Source organism: Chanodichthys erythropterus, chromosome 4 (assembly GCF_024489055.1).
Source record: "Chanodichthys erythropterus isolate Z2021 chromosome 4, ASM2448905v1, whole genome shotgun sequence".
Lineage (NCBI taxonomy): Eukaryota > Metazoa > Chordata > Actinopteri > Cypriniformes > Xenocyprididae > Chanodichthys > Chanodichthys erythropterus.
The window spans coordinates 19,497,824-19,522,953 of NC_090224.1; the positions used below are offsets into that span (position 1 = coordinate 19,497,824).

A 25,130-nucleotide genomic window follows, 5' to 3' on the forward strand; every position below is an offset into this window, starting at 1 on the left:
GAAATGTTTTCATCTGTTTCTTACATCACTAACGTTACAAGTCAACCGCGATATCTTCTTAGCACAGCGAGGGAACAAAGCTTTCACTAAGGTATGGGGATATAAATATGTGGGGATATGAATTCGTTTAAATTCTAGCTTTGTTTGCTCTTTTGACTGGAATGGACGATTACAGCGTCGTAAATGAATAGGGGCTTGGGGCAAAAATACTCCCAAAATAAATAAAATTGGCCCCAAAATTCAAGTTTTATATTTATAGTATATATTTAAGCAGTATCACACGAGCAAGAGTGTTGTTTCCCCAAATAACAGTTCCATGAACAAGAGGTAAATGTTAAATGACACATTTTAGACAGTATTGTCTGTTCGATAATAGTTTCAAAGCTATTTCTAATAGTAGTATGCTGTATACACTAAGCAAAAAAAGCTAATATTCCATTCTGAACATACCAGTACAACAAAGATTTACCTGACAATAACACTTTGTTCAAGTGAGCACTATTGATTTATTTTTTTCTGTAGTTGATCCAGCAGGATTAAATCATACATGATGAAATTACAGTACAAATGAAACACTACTGCTGTTAAATTTTACACATGCATCTACAAAAGGGGAAATCTGTTAAATAAACTTACCTGAAATGCTGATAAAACATTTTTTTTTTTTTTTAAAAAAACAGTGAGATAAGGCTAAAACCTTCTCATTTCAGCAGCTCTGACTCACCTCAAACACATCAAGTGTGGGCTGTGTTTAGTAAACTCTTAATTACAGTCACCTAATTACAGTGTGTTCTTTAGACTGTAAGCTCACTGCTCTTATTAGTGTGTACATCACGAACTGAACTCTTTAAGTCTCTTTAAACGCTCACTTCCTGTGTGCATGACATGAGCTCAGTATGAGCAGATGGAATGAAGAAAATTGTGCTCTAAGTGGGTGAACCTTGTCAAACCTGTCAGAAGCCACCCCCCAAAAATCAATTTTATTTTGCATATTTTTCCTCAGAATGTTTTTTGGAACACAAAAATTCTCATTAAAATAATGTGTTCAGAAGTTTTACTTTTGAGTTTTGTCATTCTGATTCTTCTCAATGATCATCATTACATTTTTTAATATAAAAAATACAGTAAAATAACAGTATAAATTATTGTACCTGGGAGGTAACAATTAAAATGATTTATCGTAACTGATGCGGGCCTAGCACTAAGCCCTGAGGCATACCGCATTGTGCCTGGGGATAATTAAGGAAGTAAACTTTGGCAACACACGTTCTTCCTACATTTCAAGAGCTGCTTGTAGCCCTTATTTCATAATTGATGAACTTGTTATTAAACTGAACTGCATCAACACCGAACTGAAGAATGACAGCTGCTTTACAGCATGATTTGAATTTGTCTCGTATTTGATGAAGTTTGCATCACTGATTCTGTTATTTTCCTGATTATTGCTGTAAAGCTGCTTTGAAACAATCTGTATTGTATAAGGCACTATAAATTAAGGTAACGTGACATATTATTTAAATTTTTTTCCACATTACAATAACGAGAATGAGATTTTCATACATTCTAAACAATGACAATTTATTTATTTATGCTTTTGATTTTGGGGAGAGAGATGACCTGGACATGTTCTTGACAGGTTTCATGAGATTCACCCATATTGAACCAAATCCAACTGACAATCATGTCAGATTATTAGAAAACAGACAAAAGAGGTCAAAACACAGTCAGTAAACCCTTGAAAGACAGCAGAACGGCCACAAGATAAGCTCTGACTGTCCACCGAAGGTACACAAAATCACCCCGCCCCAAAAATAAAAACATCAAATAGTGCTCCATAATATATTAGTCACAATCTGTCAGTCTTTCAATTAGAGAGGTGTATTTCAGACACACACACACACACTTATAAAACATCTGAAATTGTCCGAGCAGAAGCACTCATTGCGGCTGGAGTAATTTTGTGTCTCTCAAATAAAAACATCTATACATTCACGAGGATGCTGCCCTCATATCTTGGGTCTCCATCCCTTGATGAACTGCATGATTTTTTTGACCTGTAGTTTAGTGAGGTTAAAGTCCTCCGACAGGATTTCCTCTGTCAGCTGAGTGAAAATAGAGCCATCAATCCTCTCTCGGCTGAACAGACCAATCACGTCGTCCGAAAGGCCGATAAACCTCAGACTGGACGAAACCTCCTCCACTGAGAGCCAGCAGAGCTCCGCTGGGGGTCGCCATGAAGACCCAGCCCCGCCCTCAGCCCCCCTCGTCATGGCAACTGATCCGGAGGCAGGGTCCACCGTGACCGTGTCCTCTTCTGAATTCTTGACTGGTCTGGGCGGAGGCTCGGGACTGCATTCTGAAGCTCCCTGATTGGTTTGAGACTCCTTGGGGGTGGAGCTAATGAGGTCGGGTATCAGAGTGGGAGAGTTCCTACCAGTGGTGAGCCAGTCGGAGGAGGCGTGGGTGTGTCCCGGATTGGCAAAGGGATTTAGGGCACCAAATGGTGCAAAGCGGTTCTGCGCCACCGGCCGTGGTCTGGGGCAGGTGGAGTAGTTCTTTTGGGCAGAGTCAGTGCTGAGTAGAGGTGTATTGAGGATGTTGGAGGTGTAGGCCCCGCCTCCTCGAGGGTGGGACCAACAAGCCTGCGCGGGCTGGGCGGGATCAGGGCTTACGCAGGGGTCAGAGGTCACACAGTCGGCCCAGGTGCATGGGTAACAGTACAGAGAGTAAGAGTCCGGCGATGGAGAGCTGCTGCCGCTACGAGGAGCAGAACTGATAGAGAGAGAGAGAGTTGTGTTGTAATAAAAGTACAAAAGTCTAATTCAAATAGACGAAAAGTTGCAAAATGGACATGCACACTAAAGCCCTATTCGAACAGTACTAGTTTTCTAAATAACGTTTGAGTTACAATTTATATCACTCAACGTTTGTGATTTCATGTTCCGATTCGGACGGGACTAACATTATTACAGAGTGTTTTCTAGATATGGGCGTAACAGAAGTCATCTGTTGTGCCGCTGTATGTGTCTTTTAATATATTACTTGTTGATATAATTTTAATTCAAAACCCTATTTAAGTAAACTTCACGAGTTTATAGCAGAGGCTGTTTATAATAAACTTGCATAAATGAGCAGAGAAATCTAGTCAATTATCTTACTCTTACCTGGCACTGATATTAAAATGGGCAGTTTTCACAGTTTTTGTGATTTGGCTCTTTTTATAAATTTTATAATGTAATTTTTTTCTTCGGATAGCATCCATATTGAAACCATTTCATCCATAATGAAAGTATGCAGAAGATTGGTGTGTAAACGGTAGCTCAGGTAGGTCAAAAAACACATGAGGAGAAGCATTAGGATAATACAACATTCACATTAGAGCTCTCAGAGGACCATTGAGTTTGATGAAAAACAGTAGGTAATTTGCTTTGGAGTTTTTACAGAGGTTGTGTGAGAAAAACACTGACTTTAGATGGGATTAAAATTGCAAAATTACATCTGTGAAACATGAATTTCTCTAATGTCTCCCTGGAAAACTAGTTCCATCCAAATAGAGCTTAAGATAAAAGACAACAAGAAAGCAAATTCAAGATCATGTGACCAAATCATTAGTTTTTCGTGTGCGGGTCTTTTTTGCAACTTTTCATAATAAATAAAATAATATTGTTTTTGTTCCTTCTGATTTTGTTTAGCAGTATTTGATATAGTTAGGAAGATTTTTACCAGTTCTTCCGAAAGGAAATATTTCCTCAAAAGTACTAAAAGAATTATTAATGGAATAATTAACTTCCTCTTGATTCCCATTCCTACTTATTTCCAACCACTTAGTACTTAAAATGGCTCTATTTAAATCCCTCTAGGGGTACAACAATACTTTCTTTTGCAATAATTCCTTTCAAGAAAAGACGGCGGCCATATTTGCAATGCCTTCACAGCAGCTATTTTGGGCGTCCAAGACCAAGTCTTACCTACTTGAATGAGGCAATCCTGAAATCTTAAAAACTGCTTGCCACACTCACATTTCAATTATATATTTTAAAGCATCAACAAAATCTAACATGACCTGTCCCATAAATTTTTTTTTTTTTAATGCTTATATATCATTAAAAAATTGTATATTTCTAAGGCGACAGCTGCAGGGACACAATTGCTGCGTCCCAATTCGCCTACTTATACTACGTCCTAAAAGTATGTACTGTTTTTGTAAAGAAAAAGTACATACATTTGAGTGTGTAGCAGAAGAGTATGCAAGCTTTGGGACATACTACCTTGTCATAACTGCGTCATTAACGGACGTTCTGTCGCTTAGTTACGCAACCTGTAACTGTTTAAACTACCCTGTCAATCATATTGTCACAGTTAAAATCCTACACATTTATTTAAATTTAATTTCCTACCGTTTCGGAGATAAATGTAGTCGCACGTTGATCTGCCAGTCATGGGTCTTTCATGCAATAACTTTCCTCGTCTTTGCATAATGATGCATTTAAAAATTAATGACCAAACGCATCGTTATAAAAGTTCACAATGCTGTTGCAGATGAAATATAATGTGGATAACATTTAATAAACATATTTTCGTCAGGTTAGATACTGATTATTAATCATTCAAGCCCCTTTATCTTAACCGCTCTGCTTAACCGTCGGTCTCGCACATCCATCATGTTTGTAGTTTTTTAACACTTTTTACTCATATTTGTAGTTCTAATCGAATCCTCGTCCACAGCGCAATGTGTTATGGGCAATATTAGTGGTTAGAAGTGTGCACGGATCTGCACTTCGAATTCTAACCCGAAAAAGTAGACCATCCGGGTATCTTTGGAATACTCATTTCAACATACTACGATTTGGGACATACTAATTCTTTTTTCGAATAATATTTAGGACGGATAGTATGCGAATTGGGACGCAGCAAATGTCTTTACCATTGGTGATTGGCTCTTTTATTTAGAAGGTGGGGACTTATTCTGCCAAATTTTACGTTGCACTTTCTATCATTCATAACAACGAGTAATAAGTGTCTTTGTATATCTTGAGTCTTTGAATAAGCTGTGATTTTTACCTCTCTTGCAGTCCAGAGGAATAAAATGAGAGGTTTGGGTTGAGCGTCTGTGTGGCTGGAGTTTTAGGGAAGCGGGTGGGGACTGGAGGGCTGGGGGCGGGGCCTTTAGCACAGCGGGGCGGAACAGGAGGAGCATTTAAAAAACGACACTCCTCTTTCACCTAGAGAGACAGAAGAAATGCAAAAGAACTATTACTAGATCACACTAGAGTGTGAGTGACATCTCCTATATTACACAGCCTTGCTATTGTCTTCCTCACAACTCAAGTAAATGTCACTTTCTGTGCAGAAGAAACCATTTTCTCATGTCATTAACACTGAACCCAAACATACCGAAAACTGAACAATGAATATTAAACACAGAATATGGAAATGTAACACGGAATAATAAATACTAAACCATTAAACTGAAAACATTTAAACACAGGCAAAAATCATACATTAAAAGAAAATAATACTGTAAATTCAAACTATGATTTCTAGAAAAGATGTAATATTAAGTATCAGTTCAGCCAATCAAATTAATTACATGATTTGCTGCTGATTAATTAATCAAATAATTGCATATAAGATATTAAGATTCAAATACATACATTGTGGTTAACATACATTAACAGACAAAAAGTGTTCATATAAGTCAATATATTGTTTATGTTTAAATTATTTTTTTAACTATATTTTAATAATTAAAAAGGTACTCCTGAATGTAAATCTGATATACTCAAAACTTTCATTCAGAGATTAATCATGTACTTCTTATTTAATAGCTCTAATATGATCAAACAAATTATATTTAAAAAAATATATATATATTTTTCATTACAGTTGATATGGAAATATGGTCTTAATGATCATTTTAATATCTTTAATCACTGTCCAAAATTTCCTCTTCTGGGAGGACCAACTCTGGGATTCAGGGATACAGTTCACTTCCCTCCACAAATACACCAGGGACAGAGTGTTTGTGTGTTTGGGAAGCTAAATTACAGGCCAGAACTGAAGCCTCTATGTGTGGGAGAAAGAGAGAGAGGAAAAGAAAAAGGCTGTAATTTCAGTCAACAGTGTCAAAAAGACTTTAATTCTGGCTCTACATCCTGATGAGACGGGAAGTTTGTTTCTCTGACTGTGTAAAATGTCAGTAATTTTATAAGAAAGAATCGCTACATTAGCACCTGAATTATTAGTATTATCAGAATATTTTGAAGTGTTCAAAATAGCTCCTCATTTTAACATTATATAAAATGTATAGTCTGAGATGATGTGTGATTATGTTTGTGTGTGTGTGGTGTGTGTGTGCTGTGTTCCGGTAAACACAAGCTCATTATTCAGTCTTTAAAAGCAATAGTATCAATAATTTAGTCTAGGGCAGCAGTGCTGTGTGATATTGTATATAATGCACATGCGTGTGGGACCGTGGCAAAAAGAATTGAGGAAGACAAGTATTCTCATGACAATAAAGAGGGTTACTGAACTACAGAACAGCTGAGCTCAGGGACAGAAGCACAATAACACTAGGAAAATGTCTAAAAGAAGAAACTCTCACGAAAATGGTCAAGAATATGTCCAGATTATCTCACCTCAAAATCAATAGAAACAAAGAGGGACTTCTATTTATATATTTTATTATACAATATTATGAATTATTAATATACTTATTTTTTAATATACAGTTGTGGCCAGAATTGTTAGACCCCTTCATAAATATGATCAAAGATGACTCTAAAAATAAATCTGTATTGTTTATACTTTTGATCTTTAATTCATAAAATTAGCAAAAATCTAACCTTTCATTGAAGGAAAAGAATTGAAAGTGGGGGAAATAACATTAAGAAATAAATGTTTTTCTCCAAAACACGTTGCCCACAATTATTAACACCCCTAGAATTTTTTATGAGTAAAATATCTCTGAAGTATATTCGCATTCATATTTAAATTTTTTTAGCTCACCGGGGTGATCATGAACATGAAATTGTCCAGCCAGGACTTCCTGTTACACAGGAGTATAAACATAAAGGCCAAATTCCCTTAATCATTCATCACAATGAGAAAAAACAAAGAATATAGTTCTGATGTGCAGAAAAAGATTGTTGAGCTTCACAAAATAGAAAGTGGCTGTAAGAAAATACCTAAAACATTGAAAATCCCCATTTCCACTATCAGGGCAATAATTAAGAAGTTCCAATCAACTAAAGATGTTACAAATCTGCCTGGAAGAGGACGTGTGTCTAAATCATCCTAATGCGCAGTGAGGAGGAAAGTTTGAGTGGACAAAGACTCTCCAAGGATCACAGTTGGAGAATTGCAGAGATTAGTTGAGTCTTGAATCTCAGAAAGCCTAAAAAAAATTATCAAACAGCACCTACATCACCACAAGTTGTTCAGGAGGGTTTCAAGAAAAATCCTCTGCTCTCATCCAGAAACAATCTCCAGCATATTCAGTTGTCAGAAAAGACTGGAACTTTAAACGGGACCGGCTTCTACGGTCAGATGAAACTAAAACAAGAGCTTTTTGGCAGCAAACCCACCAGATGGATTTGGTGCACACATGGATAAAAAGTGCCCCAAGCCCACTGTTAAATATACTGCTGGATCTTTAATGTTGTGGGCCTATTTTTCTGCTGGAGGTCCTGGACATCTTGTTCAGATACATGGTATCATGGATTCTATCAAATACCAACAGATAAAAAATCAAAACCTGACGCTTCTGCTAGAAATCTTACAATGGGCTGTGGTTAGATCATCCGTTGGGACAATGATCCAAAACAAACATCAAAACCAGCACAAAAATGGGTCACTGAGCACAAAATGAAGCTTCTGCCATGACCATCCCAGTCCCCTGACCTGAACCCTAAAGAAAATGAGTGGAGTGAACTGAAGAGAAGCACCAACATGGAGCTGGGAATCTGAAGGATCTGGAGAGATGTTGTTCTCCAAACTCAGAAGAATGAGCTGTTATCTTGGCAAAAGGAGGCTGCAAAAAGTATTGAATAAAAGGGTGCTAATAATTGTGGGCAACGTATTTTGGAGAAAAACATTTATTTCATAATGTTATTTCCCCCCCACTTTCAATTCTTTTCCTTCAATGAAAGGTTAGATTTTTGCTAATTTTATAAATTAAAGATCAAAAGGATAAACAAAGCAGATTTATTTTTAGAGTCATCTTTGATCTTATTTATGAAGGGGTCTAATAATTCTGGCCACAACTGTAACATCTTTTATATTTACACATAATATTTACATTATACATACAGAGAATTAAGCCTACTTTAGAACCATTAAAAATGTGAAGTGGCATTATTTTCCATAAGAAATACATACATTTCCCTAAAATTATCATTATAATGCAAAACAAAATCTCATTAACGTTATTGAAATGCCATATACTGTGTGTATATATATTGATATACACACCAAAAATTGAACTAAATATTGAATATTGAATATATATTGAACCAAAAAGTGATGCACCTCATGATAGAAATAAATGTTGTGACGTCATTTCCATCAAGAGGTGCATCAATTTTTGGTTAAGATCGTGTATTGATAATACAAGAGGTGAGCACTCTGTAAAGTCTCCTCCAGCACATCCCAAAAACTTATAATGAAGTTAAGGTCAGTGCCAATTCATGTGTGAAAATGATTCTTCATGTTCCTTCCCAACCATTCTTTCACAATTTGAGCCTCATGAATCATGATATTGTCATCCTGGAATATGGCCATGATGTGTCTTCCTACATGGTTGTTTAAGAAATGAAAAGCTACACACTCCATCAATTTGAAGGACTGTTTCCAAACATATAACATGCTAGAAACATAATAATCACTGCAATAATGATCCAATCATAGACTCTTAAGCATTTGCCTACTTAAATCCAAACAATGACTTGTGTATGTGTGTATATATATATATATATATATATATATATATATGCAGTGTAGTGTGTAAGCCATTTGAAGGTGTGCACACCATGACACTATCAAAACATTGATCTGTTTGTTTCTCGACCAGCCCAACAAGGCCAAAAAAATAATGAGAATTACAAAAAACTGGAGAATTTAGGTGCTTAATTGTCATGAAAATAATGTCATATAATTAAAAAAGTAATGGTCCTAAAAATAGGTTTCACTTTTTTATGCAAAATACAAGTTCAGATTTTTTCTTTAAAGGTGCCATCGAACATTTTTTTTTACAAGATGTAATATAAGTCTAAGGTGTCCCCTGAAAATAGCGACGGCTCTTGTCTCTGTGAATACAGTAATAAACGATGGTAACTTAAACCACATTTAACAGTACATTAGCAACATGCTAACAAAACATTTAGAAAGACAATTTACAAATATCACTAAAAATATCATGATATCATGGATCATGTCAGTTATTATTGCTCCATCTGCCATTTTTCACTATTGTTCTTGCTTGCTTACCTAGTCTGATGATTCAGCTGTTCACAGATCCAGACGTTAATACTGGCTGCCCTTGTGTAATGCCTTGAACATGGGCTGGCATACGCAAATATTGGGGGCGTACATATTAATGATCCCGACAGTCAGTGTTATGTTGAGATTCGCCTGTTCTTCGGAGGTCTTTTAAACAAATGAGATTTATATAAGAAGGAGGAAACAATGGAGTTTGAGACTCACTGTATGTCATTTCCATGTACTGAACTCTTGTTATTCAACTATGCCGAGGTAAATTCAATTTTCAATTCGATGGCACCTTTAATTTTAGGGGCTGAAATATAGCCAAGATATTAGGGCTGCACGATTATGCCAAAAACCATAATTGTCGATTATTCCCTTGAAATTGTAATTGCGATTATTAATTATGATTATGTGAAAATCTGTGGAAAACAACTGCTTACAGCTTCTGATTTGGGTGGAACTGGGGGTGGAGTCGATACTCTCGATACTCTTCCTGCTTCCATCTGCACCATAGAGACATGGGCGGAACCCACCATTCCATCCAATGATGTGGTTGTGGAGTGAAAGGATATGAGGTTATGCTCCGCCTTCATTGCACTCTCAGACGTCACCCCAAAGCTTCCAGAACTCTGATTGGTCCAGAGCTCCTCATATGGAATCTCCTGTGTGTCAGTCGACCAATCAGGCGTGACATATTCTCGTTCCTCTCCGTCGCCGTCACTAGAGGGCAGCGTGTGCGAGTCAACCAGCGAGTCTCTGCAGCCATGTGAGATTGTATGCGTGACTGCTCCGCCTCCGTATACGCACAGAGACAGTCTCTGCAGGGACGTCCCCAACTCATCACGCCCGTATCCTTGAACGCACACCCGAATTCGTCGCGGACTGAGACACTCCTCGGAGAAGTCCGTCTTGACTTCACGCACTGCACGTGAGTAATCGTCTGGGTCAAAGCTCTCTTGGCAACGCATTGCACACTGTAGTACCACCTGCTGGTAGGAAGCGTCCGCGCGCAAAAGCCCCTCCGGCAGAGTGAAGCGTGGCATGTCCGTTAACAACAGGAAGTGAGATGGCGACACTTCCTCTTTGCGAAGTATGCAGCAAAGAACGACAGTTTTGCTGATGATGCTGAGGAGTTTATATCGATGACCCTCACGGATTGCATGAAGGTCGTACGGGTTGCGAGGAGGTCGCGTGGGCACGGATACGTTCACAGGCAACCGCACGCGCTCAATGATGCTGCGCACGGTGTGTTCGCCTCCCTGCATCTGCAGCTCCTGCGGCGAGCGTGTGCAGAACCGCCCGCGACACTGGAACGGCAAACTGACGCTCTCATTGGTCCGATGGTTCATACATATCAAACAAGGCATCTTTGTGCGGGCGGGACGTCCCAAAGCTCCACCTGCTTTGCCCAGTCGCCGAAGCAGCGTCGTCAGGCGGGATTTCTCACGAGTCGATTGGACGCAGAGCAGTTCTGCTTGGCCCATGAGAGTCAATTCATCTCCCGCCTGCAAAGAGAAATTATATAACTCGCTATCCTCCGTAAACTCCCCAGAAACCACCTACAGAAAGAGAAAGAGAGAGACAAACGGATTAGAATTTAATGCAAAAAAACAATGACTGATGTTGTAAAGTACGAACCTCATTTGTCAAGCTACAAACTACCCATAATTTACAGCAGTTAAACTGGTCAAGCCTAAAATTAGTTAGTTACACTAGAAGGTACTAACAAAATGCTAACTTGCTAAAATGCTAAATTGAAGCCATTTAAAGGGTTAGTTGACACAAAAATTAAAATTATGTCATTAATGACTCACCCTCCGTTCATCTTCGGAACACAGTTTAAGATATTTTAGATTCAGTCCGAGAGCTTTCTGTCCCTCCATTGAAAATGTATGTACGGTAGACTGTCCATGTCCAGAAAGGTTATAAAAACATCATCAAAGTAGTCCATGTGACATCAGTGGGTTAGTTAGAAGTTTTTGAAGCATCGAAAATACATTTTGGTCCAAAAATAACAAAAACTACGACTTTATTCAGCATCGTCTTCTCTTCCGGGTCTGTTGTATATCCGCTTTCACTCCACAGTGATGCTGTTTCTTCTTCTTCTACGGCGGTTGGCATCCGGCTTATTGGTGCATTACCGCCCCCTTCTGCTCCGGACAGTGACGCGATTAGGACATCTGCGACATGCACACTTACGCACCATTTTTAAAAATATAGCAATACCAAAATACAAACAATGTAGAATAGCTTGAATACAGCGTGCGTCTCCATCAGACTGTAAACGAAGCTCGGGCGCACTTGATAACACATCAGCAGCATCACTGTCCGGAGCAAAAGGGGGCGGTAATGCACCAATAAGCTGGATGCCAACCTCCGTAAAACAGGAAAGAAGAAGAAGCAGCGTCACTGTGGAGTGAAAGCGGATATACAACAGACCTGGAAGAGAAGACAATGCTGAATAAAGTTGTAGTTTTTGTTATTTTTGGACCAAAATGTATTGGACTACTTTGATTATGTTTTTATTACCTTTCTGGACATGGACAGTCTACCGTACATACATTTTCAATGGAGGGACAGAAAGCTCTCGGACTAAATCTAAAATATCTTAAACTGTGTTCTGAAGATGAACGGAGGTCTTACGGGTTTGGAACGACATGAGGGTGAGTCATTAATGACATAATTTTCATTTTTGGGTGAACTAACCCTTTAAGGGGATAATATCTTTTAAAATATCGTCGCTGTCCTTGGTGAAAACCTCCAAAAACGCTACTTTTCAGGAAATAGAAAAAACAAAGTTTTCAAAGTTGAATATTGTGGCTTTATGTATAGTCAGATACTTGCATGTGTCATTATATAACTAACAGATTAACAAAATCAAGCTTCAAATGGAGTTATGAGGTTTTGTCCAGTGAATTTGTGAGAATTTTGGAAATATGTCATTCGAACAGTCTGAGGTTTTACTTTACGTTTTCATCAACTTACAGGTTATAAAGATTACTGTAGAAATTCGGTCAATCAGTTTTTTTTCTGTAATTTTGGCCAAAATTTCATGTTATTAAAAACAAAGCTGCCCCACACAGGCTATTTAAGACTATGACTCGACGATGCTAGACTTAGACACTCTTCTCTGCTCCTCAAATACATAAAACATAAGCTTTTATATAAATAGTGTTTCTTGAGTAAAGAAAACATTGTACTTATTCAAACAAACAGTTCTTAATTTACACTTGCACTGCAAACAAGCAGAAAAGATCCAAACTATGTGTTGCACTTCATTCAGTTAGAGGCTGTGTGGAGTTATGAGGTTTGACTGACAGTTAGACTAGCCAATGGAGTTACAGGGTTTAGTCACAAGCTCTTTTTAATACTTTTCATTGGTTAAGTTTTTTGCAAAACAGACAGAAAGATGTGAAGGCTGACCAATAATAATAATTTATGAAAATAAATAAAAATGACAAAATATGGAGATACAAGGTTTCTGCCCAACAGCGACGATATGTAACTGTGATAGTATATAATTTATATTTTTTTCAGACTCAAATCTTGGCTCAAAAACATTAAATAAACATTGAATGAATCAGTGAGTCATTTCTTTTGAACTGAATTATACATTCAGTTAGACTTTACAATGAAAAGTCGATTATAAAGCAGTTTGCGTAATACAATGTGAAATGGTTTGCCATGTTAAATCACTATTTGTTGGACAATGTACTACACAACTAGTAAAGTGACACTATTTTGAAAACTGTTGAGCTACTGAATGCATTTTGCAGTGTTATTTTAGTATCATTAATATACAAACCCGATTCCAAAAAAGTTGGGACACTGTACAAATTGTGAATAAAAAAGGAATGTAATAATTTACAAATCTCTTAAACTTATATTTTATTCACAATAGAATATAGATAACATAGCAAATGTTGAAAGTGAGACATTTTGAAATGCCATGCCAAATATTGTCTCATTTTGGATTTCATGAGAGCTACACATTCCAAAAAATGTGTAGGGACATGTGTAGTCCTCATTTTGGGACAGGTAGCAATAAGAGGCCGGAAAAGTTAAATGTACATATAAGGAACAGCTGGAGGACCAATTTGCAACTTATTAGGTCGGAAAACCATACTGGATGTCCGTGATCTTCAGGCCCTTAGACGGCACTGCATCACATACAGGAATGCTACTGTAATGGAAATCAAAACATGGGCTCAGGAATACTTGTCGGTGAACACAATCCACCGTACCATTCGTTGTTTCCGGCTAAAACTCTATAGGTCAAAAAAGAAGCTATATCTAAACATGATCCAGAAGCGCAGGCGTTTTCTCTGGGCCAAGGCTCGTTTAAAATGGACTGTGGCAAAGTGGAAAACTGTTTTGTGGTCAGGCGAATCAAAATTTGAAGTTCTTTTTTTGGAAAACTGGGACGCCATGTCATCCGGATTAAAGAGGACAAGGACAACCCAAGTTGTTACCAGCGCTCAGTTCAGAAGCCTGCATCTCTGATGGTATGAGGTCACATGTGTGTGTGGCATGGGCAGCTTACACATCTGGAAAGGCACCATCAATGCTGAAAGGTACATCCAAGTTCTAGAACAACATATGATCCCATCCAGACGTCGTCTCTTTCAGGGAAGACCTTGCATTTTCCAACAACAATGCCAGACCACACACTGCATCAATTACAACATCATGGCTGCGTAGAAGAAGGATCCGGGTACTGAAATGGCCAGCCTGCAGTCCAGATCTTTCACCCATAGAAAACATTTGGCGCATCATAAAGAGGAAGATGCGACAAAGAAGACCTAAGACAGTTGAGCAACTAGAAGCCTGTATTAGACAAGAATGGGACAACATTCCTATTCCTAAACTTGAGCAACTAGACATTTACAGACTGTTATAAAAAGAAGAGGGGATGCCACACAGTGGTAAACATGGCCTTGTCCCAACTTTTTTGAGATGTGTTGATGCCATGAAATTTAAAATCAACTTATTTTTCCCTTAAAATGATACATTTTCTCAGTTTAATCATTTGATATGTCATCTATGTTGTATTCTGAATACAATTTGAAACTTCCACATCATTGCATTCTGTTTTTATTCACAATTTGTACAGTGTCCCAATATATATATATATATATATATATATATATATATATATATATATATATATATATATATATATATATATATATATATATATATATATTCTGTTTCCATTTTAGTTTGTAATTAATAATAGTTACTGACAGATTTATGTGAGGTTTTGTTGAGATGCTGTCATTACCTTAACACTAAACGTGATGGGCTCCATGACGAACACGCGATCAGGAAAGATTCCTGCAATTTCCTCCACGCTTCCAAAATACTGAACCGGCTCACGGACATCCCGATCCTGATCCAATAACTTAAACTTTCCTGAGGACAGAGCGAAAAGAGTGAAAGACAGAAACAAAGAAATAGTTTTACAAAATGTTCCCCAGGAAGTGAGCTAAATCGTACTAAACTCTCCTTTGATGACATCCTGGAAGATAAAAATAAGTTCATAGTTATTTATTTAAAAAAATGCAAAAGGACTCTTTTAGAGTATGGAGTTCAGTCTGTCGAGATTATAATTCGCATTTACTTTATAAAATAAACAACATGGTATGTCCTCATTTAAGTGTGTGTGTGTGTGTGTGATCGTATAGGTCATTTTCACACACACAGATAAAGCGTCAGAGAGCGTATCTCTCTTTGTCTTTCTGTCTCCTGGCAACAGCTTTTATTTCCGCAATTCTATACGACACTCAGAGCTGAAAGGATTTCTTTCTCTTCTGAACTTTCACTTTTCTTTTCTCTTCTGGACGCATTTGTACAAAATAAATCTCTTCTATTAACGCCACTAAGATTTCTGTTGTACACATTAGTTGAAGCACCTTCAACCAATCACAGCAAGCGTAAATTGAAATACACCAATTACATTTCGTTAGCACACACATATGCAAACACTTTTCCATAGCAATCTAAAGAGATTTCTTGTGTATTAAACTGCAGCATTTATGCTACAGACATGAATGATTCCTCAAATCATGTGTCTTATAGAGGAGAGATGTGCTGTTACCTTAAGACTTAAGTGATTAACCTATTTTCAACTGACAGATAATGGAAACACAAAAAAAGAAAGAAAAAAATCCAATTAATGACAAAACAAAATACCCGATTTACAAATCTATAGCTTGTATATGGACCTGAATATCAAAGAGACCTGGGAGCAGGTTCCAACTAGCAACACCCTAGCAACCACATTGCAACTTTCAAAAAACACTCAAAACACCTTAGCAACACCCTGGCAACCACTCACATCACTTTTGCGTAGTGGTTCTGATTGGTCAAGCACCTCTCATATTTTCTTCTTTATTAATATCTACTATATATTAGTCTAATCCAAACACTTAAAATACAGCTCTAAGTATTTTTAGAAGTAAATCAGGAATTTTTTGTTTTTATAAATAATTTTTCCTTTTGAGAAGGCACTTTTCTTTAAGAAGGCAATCTGCAGAAGTTTGCCCACAGATGTTTAAGACAGAAATACACATGCACAAATTTTAGTTTTTGGATAGAGTGCAAAACTGTCCACTGATCGCCCACTTTTTCAGCTGCATTGGTTCGCAAAGTATTTTTTGTCCATTTTCTTCATAGAGTGTAAACAACATATGTTTATTATTACAGGTTTATGTTATCATTAAAAATCAATTTCTCTATGCAGAAAATGAATAAGATTATTATTCCCAGTCCCTACAGTTAGCTAGGTCAGAAACACACACAAATATAGCTGCGAGCAGCAATTATCGGGGTTCAAGCTCTTTAAGGCCTTTAAGCACGTGCATAAAAAGGTATTATGTTTTATTTAACGAGCATGTAACCACTTAGATCATGGAAAAGACCATTTACAGCCAATATAGGCAATTTACCATAGGAAATGTATGGTTCATAAAGCTTATCGAAGTTGGGCCAAAAACCTAGGACTAGTTCGCCAAAGTTGTTTTTTGAAATAATCTCCGATATTTAACTAACGATTCAGTGGACAGCGGCGGTCCTAGAGGCAAAGCTGCTCAGAATGAGGAGTGCTACTATGTGGAACGAATATCGTGAGTGTGCGCAAAAAATCAAGTGATACACGATTCTTTATGCAAGTGAAAAACGTGAAGGTGATCCCCGGTGGCCGATTTCTTTTGAATTTTTCACAGGCCTCTAGGCCCAGCAAGTTTCATTCCAGTTGGCCTCCGTTACCCTTGTCTGATAGCTGCTCAAACTTCAGTGGCCGATGGTGGATATGTCCTCATAGACAGTCATGACTTACGGTTTGATCACTTTTAGGGGAGAATGCTGATCCTTGGAAATTTTAACATTTACAATAGGGTTTCAGCGCTATGCGCTTGAATCCCAAAATATAATGTGTTTATATTCTGCAGATCTTCCATTTTGAGAGTCATCGATAACAACCCTCTTCTCCATCAAATCTAAAATATCAACATGGTCTCATCTTCTGCATCTCTCAGCTGTGTAAAAATCATCCTTCTGTAATTCCATCTTCCCTATTAGCACTCTATCTGTCTATCTGAGAGACGTTAGACCCAGCCACCGAGACACAAATGACCTCATCCATCCCTCTCAGCATCTTACTGCCTCCGGAAACCCCAACAGATGATCTCATTGGTCACCTGACCTAATGGTGCGGGTGGCGGGTATATTAGGTAACGGCCGTCCCATGAGAGGAAGTCCAGCGCAGTAATGTCTGCGATTCCGGAAGCTCAGTAAAACGGGCTCCTCCGCGGCTCTCATGGGAATGACGTCAGGATGAGGTAATGATGAGTTTGACTTTATGAATGAGAGCGCTAACCATAGGGTCAGGGTTTTAAAAATTTGACCCTGCTGGTGGATGCCATAACTACACCATTCTGTAGCCAAAAAGCATCTTTATCCATTGACAGCCATTCATAAGCAGTCATGTATTCTGATGAAATTAAATAAGTTATAAACATTGCAGTTATTTAATTACATTGCTATGTCATATACATACATACATATACATATAGATAGATAGATAGATAGATAGATAGATAGATAGATAGATAGATAGATAGATAGATAGATAGATAGATAGATAGATAGATAGATAGATAGATAGATAGATAGATAGATAGATAGATAGATAGATAGATAGATAGAGGTGGTTTGAAAATTTTGAAAAAAAATTATATTTTAAACAAAACAGCTTCACTACTATATATAAAATAATAAAAGATTATATCGAATTATTCATAAAAGAATTTAGACTTCTTTGTCTTTGTTACAATCTTAGGATGGTTAAATAACATACATATTTGGCTTTATTCCCTGGAAAGAAATTCATAATCTTCATAAAATAATTTCTTTTTTTCTTTATTGTTGTTCCTGTACCACCTGAACTCTTTGCCCAAATTGTATGAAAACACTCACTGCAATAAAACACTGTGAATTGAATTGAGACTGACTTTGCGTGAGAGAGAGCAGCGACTGACTGTGTGTAATTCAGAACGTCTAAGTGACCATGTGTGAAGTTAAGTGCTTGAATACAACAATCAATATACTGTTAACAACCAATCATCCTCCTTTTCTCCGTCTCTCTCTCTTTCTCTCTGGCCTGAGTGTTTTTAATAGCTTGTACACTCTTAGTGGATAATAATGAAATCAGTTTTGTGTGCTGAAATATATCTGCTGTATGTTTTCAATCATTATTTGCTTAAAACTCTACTTTTATGAACTAGATTTTGGATGAAAATGTGGTGCATTTTCACCATAATGCAAGGATGTTGCTACGGTTAGTTTAAACTTTATTGTCCACCAATGTGGATATTCTCCTTTGGCTTCTCATAAAAACACAATTATACACATACATAACACACAAGTTATGCACAATACACAAAGTAAAAGTTATTCTTAAAAAGAGCTGCTTATAAGTCACTTTGTACATGTCACTTTGAAAAGTTAAAGCACACCTCTAGTCAACAAACTAATTTGTAACATCATTCACGTCCATAGAACTAGCAAAAGTGATGCTTGACTCAGCAACTACTAATGAATTACTTAAGTGTCAGTACACCTGTTGGCGCAGTCACACAGTGCAGTGTGTGTGTTATATGGTACCTTGATACTGTAGTGGGATGTCTATTTTAGGTCCGATCACATAATGACCTTCTTCCAGGCTGTGGGCAGTGATGGTGGTCCACTGTCTGCAGGAATGAAGCAAAATCACATCCTCCTCCGACAGACCCTCTACATTCTCACCTGTACATACACAAAAATGCACAACTGATATGATTATTCATCATTTACAGGTTCAGCACTGATGCAAAAAAGACATATATATTGGCCAGGCTGAGTATTTGGCCAATACTTGGCTTTTTCGAGATGATCAGCATCAGTAATTCTTGGCTGACTGGCTCTAAATTGAATTAATTAATAACAAAACAAACAACTTCTATAAGTACATCAAATTTTACCCACTACTTGATTGATATATATTGTAAATTATAAAAAGGATAGTTCCGGTCCTTGATTCTGATTGGTTGAGTCACGTTTAAAGCTGTTGTAAATTACTCTACAAACATCTGTGATAAATATTAAAATAAATATTTTTATGGACTAACCATTTATAAGAGCAATAAGCCCTGTGAAGCCATGGTTTACAGTTAATTTAATTCAACTAAGGGTTTTAACAACGCCCATTGTTCTAAATTCACTGTAAACTATGGCTTCACGGGGCTTATTGCTTTACTATATCATTTATATATACAGGTGCTGGTCATATAATTAGAATATCATCAAAAAGTTGATTTATTTCACTAATTCCATTCAAAAAGTGAAACTTGTATATTATATTCATTCATTACACACAGACTGATATATTTCAAATGTTTATTTCTTTTAATGTTGATGATTATAACTGACAACTAAGGAAAATCCCGAATTCAGAATCTCAGAAAATTAGAATATTGTGAAAAGGTTCAATATTGAAGACACCTGGTGCCAAACTCTAATCAGCTAATTAACTCAAAACACCTGCAAAGGCCTTTAAATGGTCTCTCAGTCTAGTTCTGTAGGCTACACAATCATGGGGAAGACTGCTGACTTGACAGTTGTCCAAAAGACGACCATTGACACCTTCCACAAGGAGGGCAAGACACAAAAGGTCAGAAGTGTCTCGCCTGGGCAAAATAAATCAACTTTTTGATGATATTCTAATTATATGACCAGAACCTGTATATATATATATATATATATATATATATATATATATATATATATATATATATATATATATATATATATACAGCTATGGAAAAAATTAAGAGACCACTCCAAGTTCAGAACTCAATGTTAAGTAGTCTCTTAATTTTTTCCATAGCTGTATATATATATATATATATATATATATATATATACACAACTTTATTCACTTACATACAGAACACTCACGTAAATTGATATACTGTATACTACATAGCAAATCTCAACTGCCTGTTTTTTTATTTCCTCGCAAAATGTAACTATATTATTACCCAGGTCTTTATATAAAGTTATATAGGATATATAAATATGTCCAAATTTATCCACATATTTACAGTATACTCATACGGTGATATAAATGTTATATACAGCATTTATCAATTGTAAATTGTAAATATCGCTAAAAAATAGTAACCTAAAAATGATTGCATCTAATTTTATTTAAAATTGCTGAATCAACCTAAATGCATTCATTTTAAACAAAGAAGTTAAAATGTATGGCTTAAATTAAGTGAAAGGCATTAAGATATCATAAACATTAACATTTTGATTTTCTGTAAAGGTGCTATGAAACAATGTGTATTGTGAAAAGCGTTATAAATACATTCAACTTGACATTATTCCTTACACACACCCTTAAACGTTGACCAGGAATTGTAAAACACATAACGCACAAAACTACAAATCCGGATGCATCTGACCTTGAAACAGATGCAATTTGTCGCTTTAAAACACACACATAGCCAAAGAGACAGTCAGTCTCACACACAAACACACACACATAAGAGCTCAACCACAAACATCAAATGAGTTCTTTGAACTTCCTCACATGGGGTTTATTGAAGAGAACTGAGGTCAGCTATCAGACACAAACAACATCACCTCACAGACATCAGGCGGATCTCTCCGCTGAAGAATGGATGAATGGACAGAGAGCGAGAGAGAGGTGAACTGTATTGATCTGGTATTAAACGCATTCTTCATTGAGACGAGTCTCAAACAGATGCTTTACACAGGGAATGAGTCCAACACAACACAGACACATTCTCTGCAGATTGTCTGTTGTGTATAATTACTGCTGTCTGTGCTGATACAGTGAGATCCTCCTACACACAAACACATCACAGCAGCATCTAATCAAGCAGATGATGAGAAGGTTTAAAATTAACACTACAGTCAGCAGGAACAAATCTGATATCACTCTACCATATTTATGTGCTGAATCCCGAAAACCCCTACTATAGAGTAGGTGAAAAACCGTATGTGACAAAATAAGTATGTCCAAATACTTATATTTTCAAAGGCAAAAAGTACCCAGATGACCTACTACTTCCAGCGCCATCCTGAAGAGTGCATTTGATGGACACTTTACTATCCCATACGCAGCCATGCTGTATAACACTTCTAAAGGCCTGGTCACACCAAGCACGATAACTATAGCCATAAAGTTTTAATAATCATTCTAATTCTAAAGGTGCAGAACATTAGCAAATTTTTGTGGGCAAAAAAGCTCCATTGTGCATCGTCAATGATGTAGCGATGTATAAAGCAGATTCTGTTGGTTTACGCAGTGAATTGAACCTGAACATGAGTGGTGAATTTCACGATCACGCAGATCCTATTGAAATGACTGGATTTTGCCCGCAAAATCTTCTGAGCAATGGTCACTTTAGACGGTGTAGTGCTGAATTGGGTCCCCCCTGAAATCAAGTCTCCATTGGGACCCCACGCGATCCCATTGGTTCAAATTGCTTTTAATAGGTACTCTCTTTAGTGCATTTCCTACAAAATCATGTTATGGTAAATGCTGTTTCAACTGCATTATAATGATTATTTATGTCTTTATTAGTTAGCTTACGTACTAGCATAACATACAGATACCCGATTTGCCTGATAGCTTAGTTTATACACGCATTTATATGTACTTACCCTACGTGTATTCACAATCATCTTTAATGTATGTTAAATTAAGTGTTAAATGTCCAAATATTTTAGTGATAAATAAAACAAATGAATGATTTTCAATTATTCACTTAATAGGCTATTATAAGTATTTTTTATTAATTAACAGTTAATCGAGTGTAAGAAATTACACTCAATTGGTTTTATAATGCAATAATTTGTTTTCTTACATTCATTTTGTTCTGCATCACGTTTAGAGGCGTGAATATGTAACGTCAATGACCCTACAATAACATGCCGCAAACTTTACATAGAAAATCCAGCGTTTATTTGATCATGATAAGCGCTCATTGTCACAGTTGTAAACATGCCAGTGTTTTTTCCATGAGGGGGTTTGGCTTCACGGCATCTTTGTTTCCAAGCAGACATACGTCTCCCGGACATCCTGTAGAATTCAACCAATCAGACAACTACTTTGATAATCCTGAAGTGTTTCCAGTTATGTATGCCATATGCATTAGACGTTTAGTCTAGGGCTGAGGCTTGAGATTACGGTCATTGCGACTCCACCCTAATATAATAGTGTAGTCTACACAAAAACTACGATGATAATGACAAAGAGTAACACTATCCGTCAACTGATGAACAATAAAAACATTGTCAGCCATTCAGAATCCATCTAACTTTAAAGAGATGGTGAATTCTGATTCTGTATATAAAGCGACAGACAGAAAGCAGGAGTTCTTAACTCTGGCCCTCAAGTAGAGTTGATCAAACCCAATCAAAATCATCTTTCTGTAACTTTCTAGTCATCCTGAAGACATTAATCAGGTGTGTTTGATTAGGTTTGGAGCTAAACTCTGCAGGAAAGTGGACCTCGCTAGTGTAGACACTAATATAGTTATCAGTCTCAGGGTGAACAGACATCAGTATTTATGCGGTGCATGTGCATAAAATAAAAAGTAATCCATTACGGTTGTGTCAATGGAGCTTAATCAGAGTAGATGCCAAATTTAATTTAACATGAATGTAAGAGTCTTGCCTCTGGTTCAATCAGCTGGTAGGCGAAATGGAAAAATTAAGTTCTGGACTCTTTTCTTGTGTTAAAAGGAACCTTTTTCAGCAAGTTTTATTACTAAGAATGTCCAGATCTTTACTTTAAGTGAAGATTAAAGTCAAGTGACACCATTTTATGTTTAAAGGGTTAATTCACCCAAAATAGAAATGATTTCAGGTATAGTAAATGATGTCAGAACATGCAAAATATTTCTTTAAATACTCTCACCAGAGAATATGGAGTTTAACTAATGCAAATACAAAGAGTCTGTGAAACTTGTGTGAAAGGTGTGTATCATATCATGACTAATATCAGCCACAAATGCAGTAGTTGATCATTATTTTAGTTCCAATCCAGAAGCTTTTTCCCACCATGGAGAGTCAAACTTTCACAGACTCTCACGGGAATGTGTCGACATTGATGGGAGTTTAATTCTGTGTTCTTCAGTTGTGATTGTTGAGTAAATGTTGGAGTTTCTCCTGCAGGAGGTTGTTTAGTATTCAACACACACTACAGCGCATTACAACATTAACATATGAAAAGAGCTGCAGCTCTTTAACACACAACACACACTCTGTCACCTTTAGCCAAAAGACAAATCAACTACACACTTCACTGAGGATTCATTCTGTGTTTCAAACATTTACACAATGTTTCATGCGATAAAAATTGTGATCTTATAAGCGTTTGTGAAACTATCTCGAGTGTTTCCAGGATTAATGTGTGCACATTCAGAGCAAAAAGTTCATTAATATACAAGCGAAATGTCATGTTTCTTATTCCGCTAACTTTGATTCGGCAACAATCTGAGAGTCTTTGAGGCGATGCGGCGCAACAACGTCAAACAAACTCTCGCGCTCGGAGCGCAGCTTCGCTGATTATGTGCTTGATCTTGTCAGTTTATAACAACATTCAATAACATGTCTTTCTTACCGTGGCTCAGCCGCACGAGTGTCGGTAAGCGGAATTTGCTCACGATCACGTCCAACGGCAGCGACACGGAGCTCCACGAGAGTCCGGTAATGCTCGCGGATAGTTTCTCCATCTTTCATCCGTCACCATCATCATCATCACGCGCATCACGGGGACGGAACGGAACCGGTGTCAGGGACGCATCGCGCCATGATGAAGAGAAACGCGTGAGAGAAACTCCGAAGTGAAGTGATCTAAACCGGACTCACCGAGGCGCGCGACACCCGCCCTCCTCCTCCTCCTCACGCACCCGCGCGCACCGGAACACCGGACTGACAGTGCTCTCACCGGTACTGGAGATTCATACCAACTCAAAACACAAACGGGTCGCTCTGTTTTTTTTTTATGAAAGACGAAAAACGTAGATTTTGTAAAGTACAACATTTGCGTGATTATTAATTAAAATACCCCAATTTGTCCAAGTTAAAGACCGTGGGAACCTTGATTCATTATGCCAATTGACTTTTTGAGGGGTGGGGGTCTTGACCTCAGCATTAGCGTCAGGGACTAATTATTTACAGCTTACATCTGGTACTCAGGCCTAAATGTATACTTATGTTTAGTATGCAACCTAAAAAGTTAGGCTATTTTTTACTAAAAACCTTTTTTTTTCCTGTTATATTACATCTCAATATGTATGGTAACATGGTGGAAGATGTCCCACTTAAAAATAATGTGGATTTACTATTAAATTGTAACATATTTAGATATAGGTTTAGCATGTGCGGGATGATGATGCATCAGCCAATGTGTTATTATAGGAAATAAATATAAGCATTTGCTAATTTAGTTGCTATAGCATAAAATATAAAATATTAAAAGAAAGGTAAGACACCCCCAGAAAGATAAACATACAGAACAGAAATTACTTTTGATATCATTTGTATTAATATTTAGATATATTTTTAAAGTGCCATTAATGTCACTAAAACAATTATTCTATTTAAAATTTTATTTTGACAATTTAGTTGAATAATCGATGACAGATAAAGCAGAATCCCAGTCAAAGAGATTTATCTAAAATATACAGTTTTTTTATGACTTATGCAGGCATAATATTTAAATATTTACTTATTTAATTGCCCATATTTTAATTGAAGATATGTGATAATAGAAACACTGTGAAATCAAATTGAATGATTTCACTCAATAGGTTTTTTTATGAAAGCAAATATATCTGAAATGTATATATATAATTGATGGAAATATTAAATAATAACCTCATTAATTACAATAAGTATTACATTTAAAATAATAATAATAACACAAGAAACTACATGCACTTGTACCTAATCTGGGAGGTAATATTAACTTTTTATTTGAAAAAAAAAACTATAACTTTTACTCCACAAATCTAAAAGCATTAATGTGTCCACGAATCCCTCAACAAATAGAGACAAAAAAAAAA

General features: G+C 36.8%; 1 protein-coding gene across 1 annotated transcript; it reads right to left on the minus strand.

Annotated features, from left to right (window-relative positions):
• Positions 1-604: 604 nt before the first annotated feature.
• gareml (GRB2 associated, regulator of MAPK1-like) lies at positions 605-23,914 on the minus strand. Its single transcript, XM_067383290.1, has 6 exons — positions 23,684-23,914; positions 18,649-18,789; positions 14,768-14,898; positions 9,924-11,042; positions 5,062-5,222; positions 605-2,772 (listed from the first exon to the last, which is right to left on the minus strand). The coding sequence occupies exons 1-6, from the start codon at positions 23,793-23,795 to the stop codon at positions 2,007-2,009; spliced, it is 2,430 nt and encodes an 809-aa protein (XP_067239391.1). The 5' UTR covers positions 23,796-23,914; the 3' UTR covers positions 605-2,006.
• Positions 23,915-25,130: the final 1,216 nt, after the last annotated feature.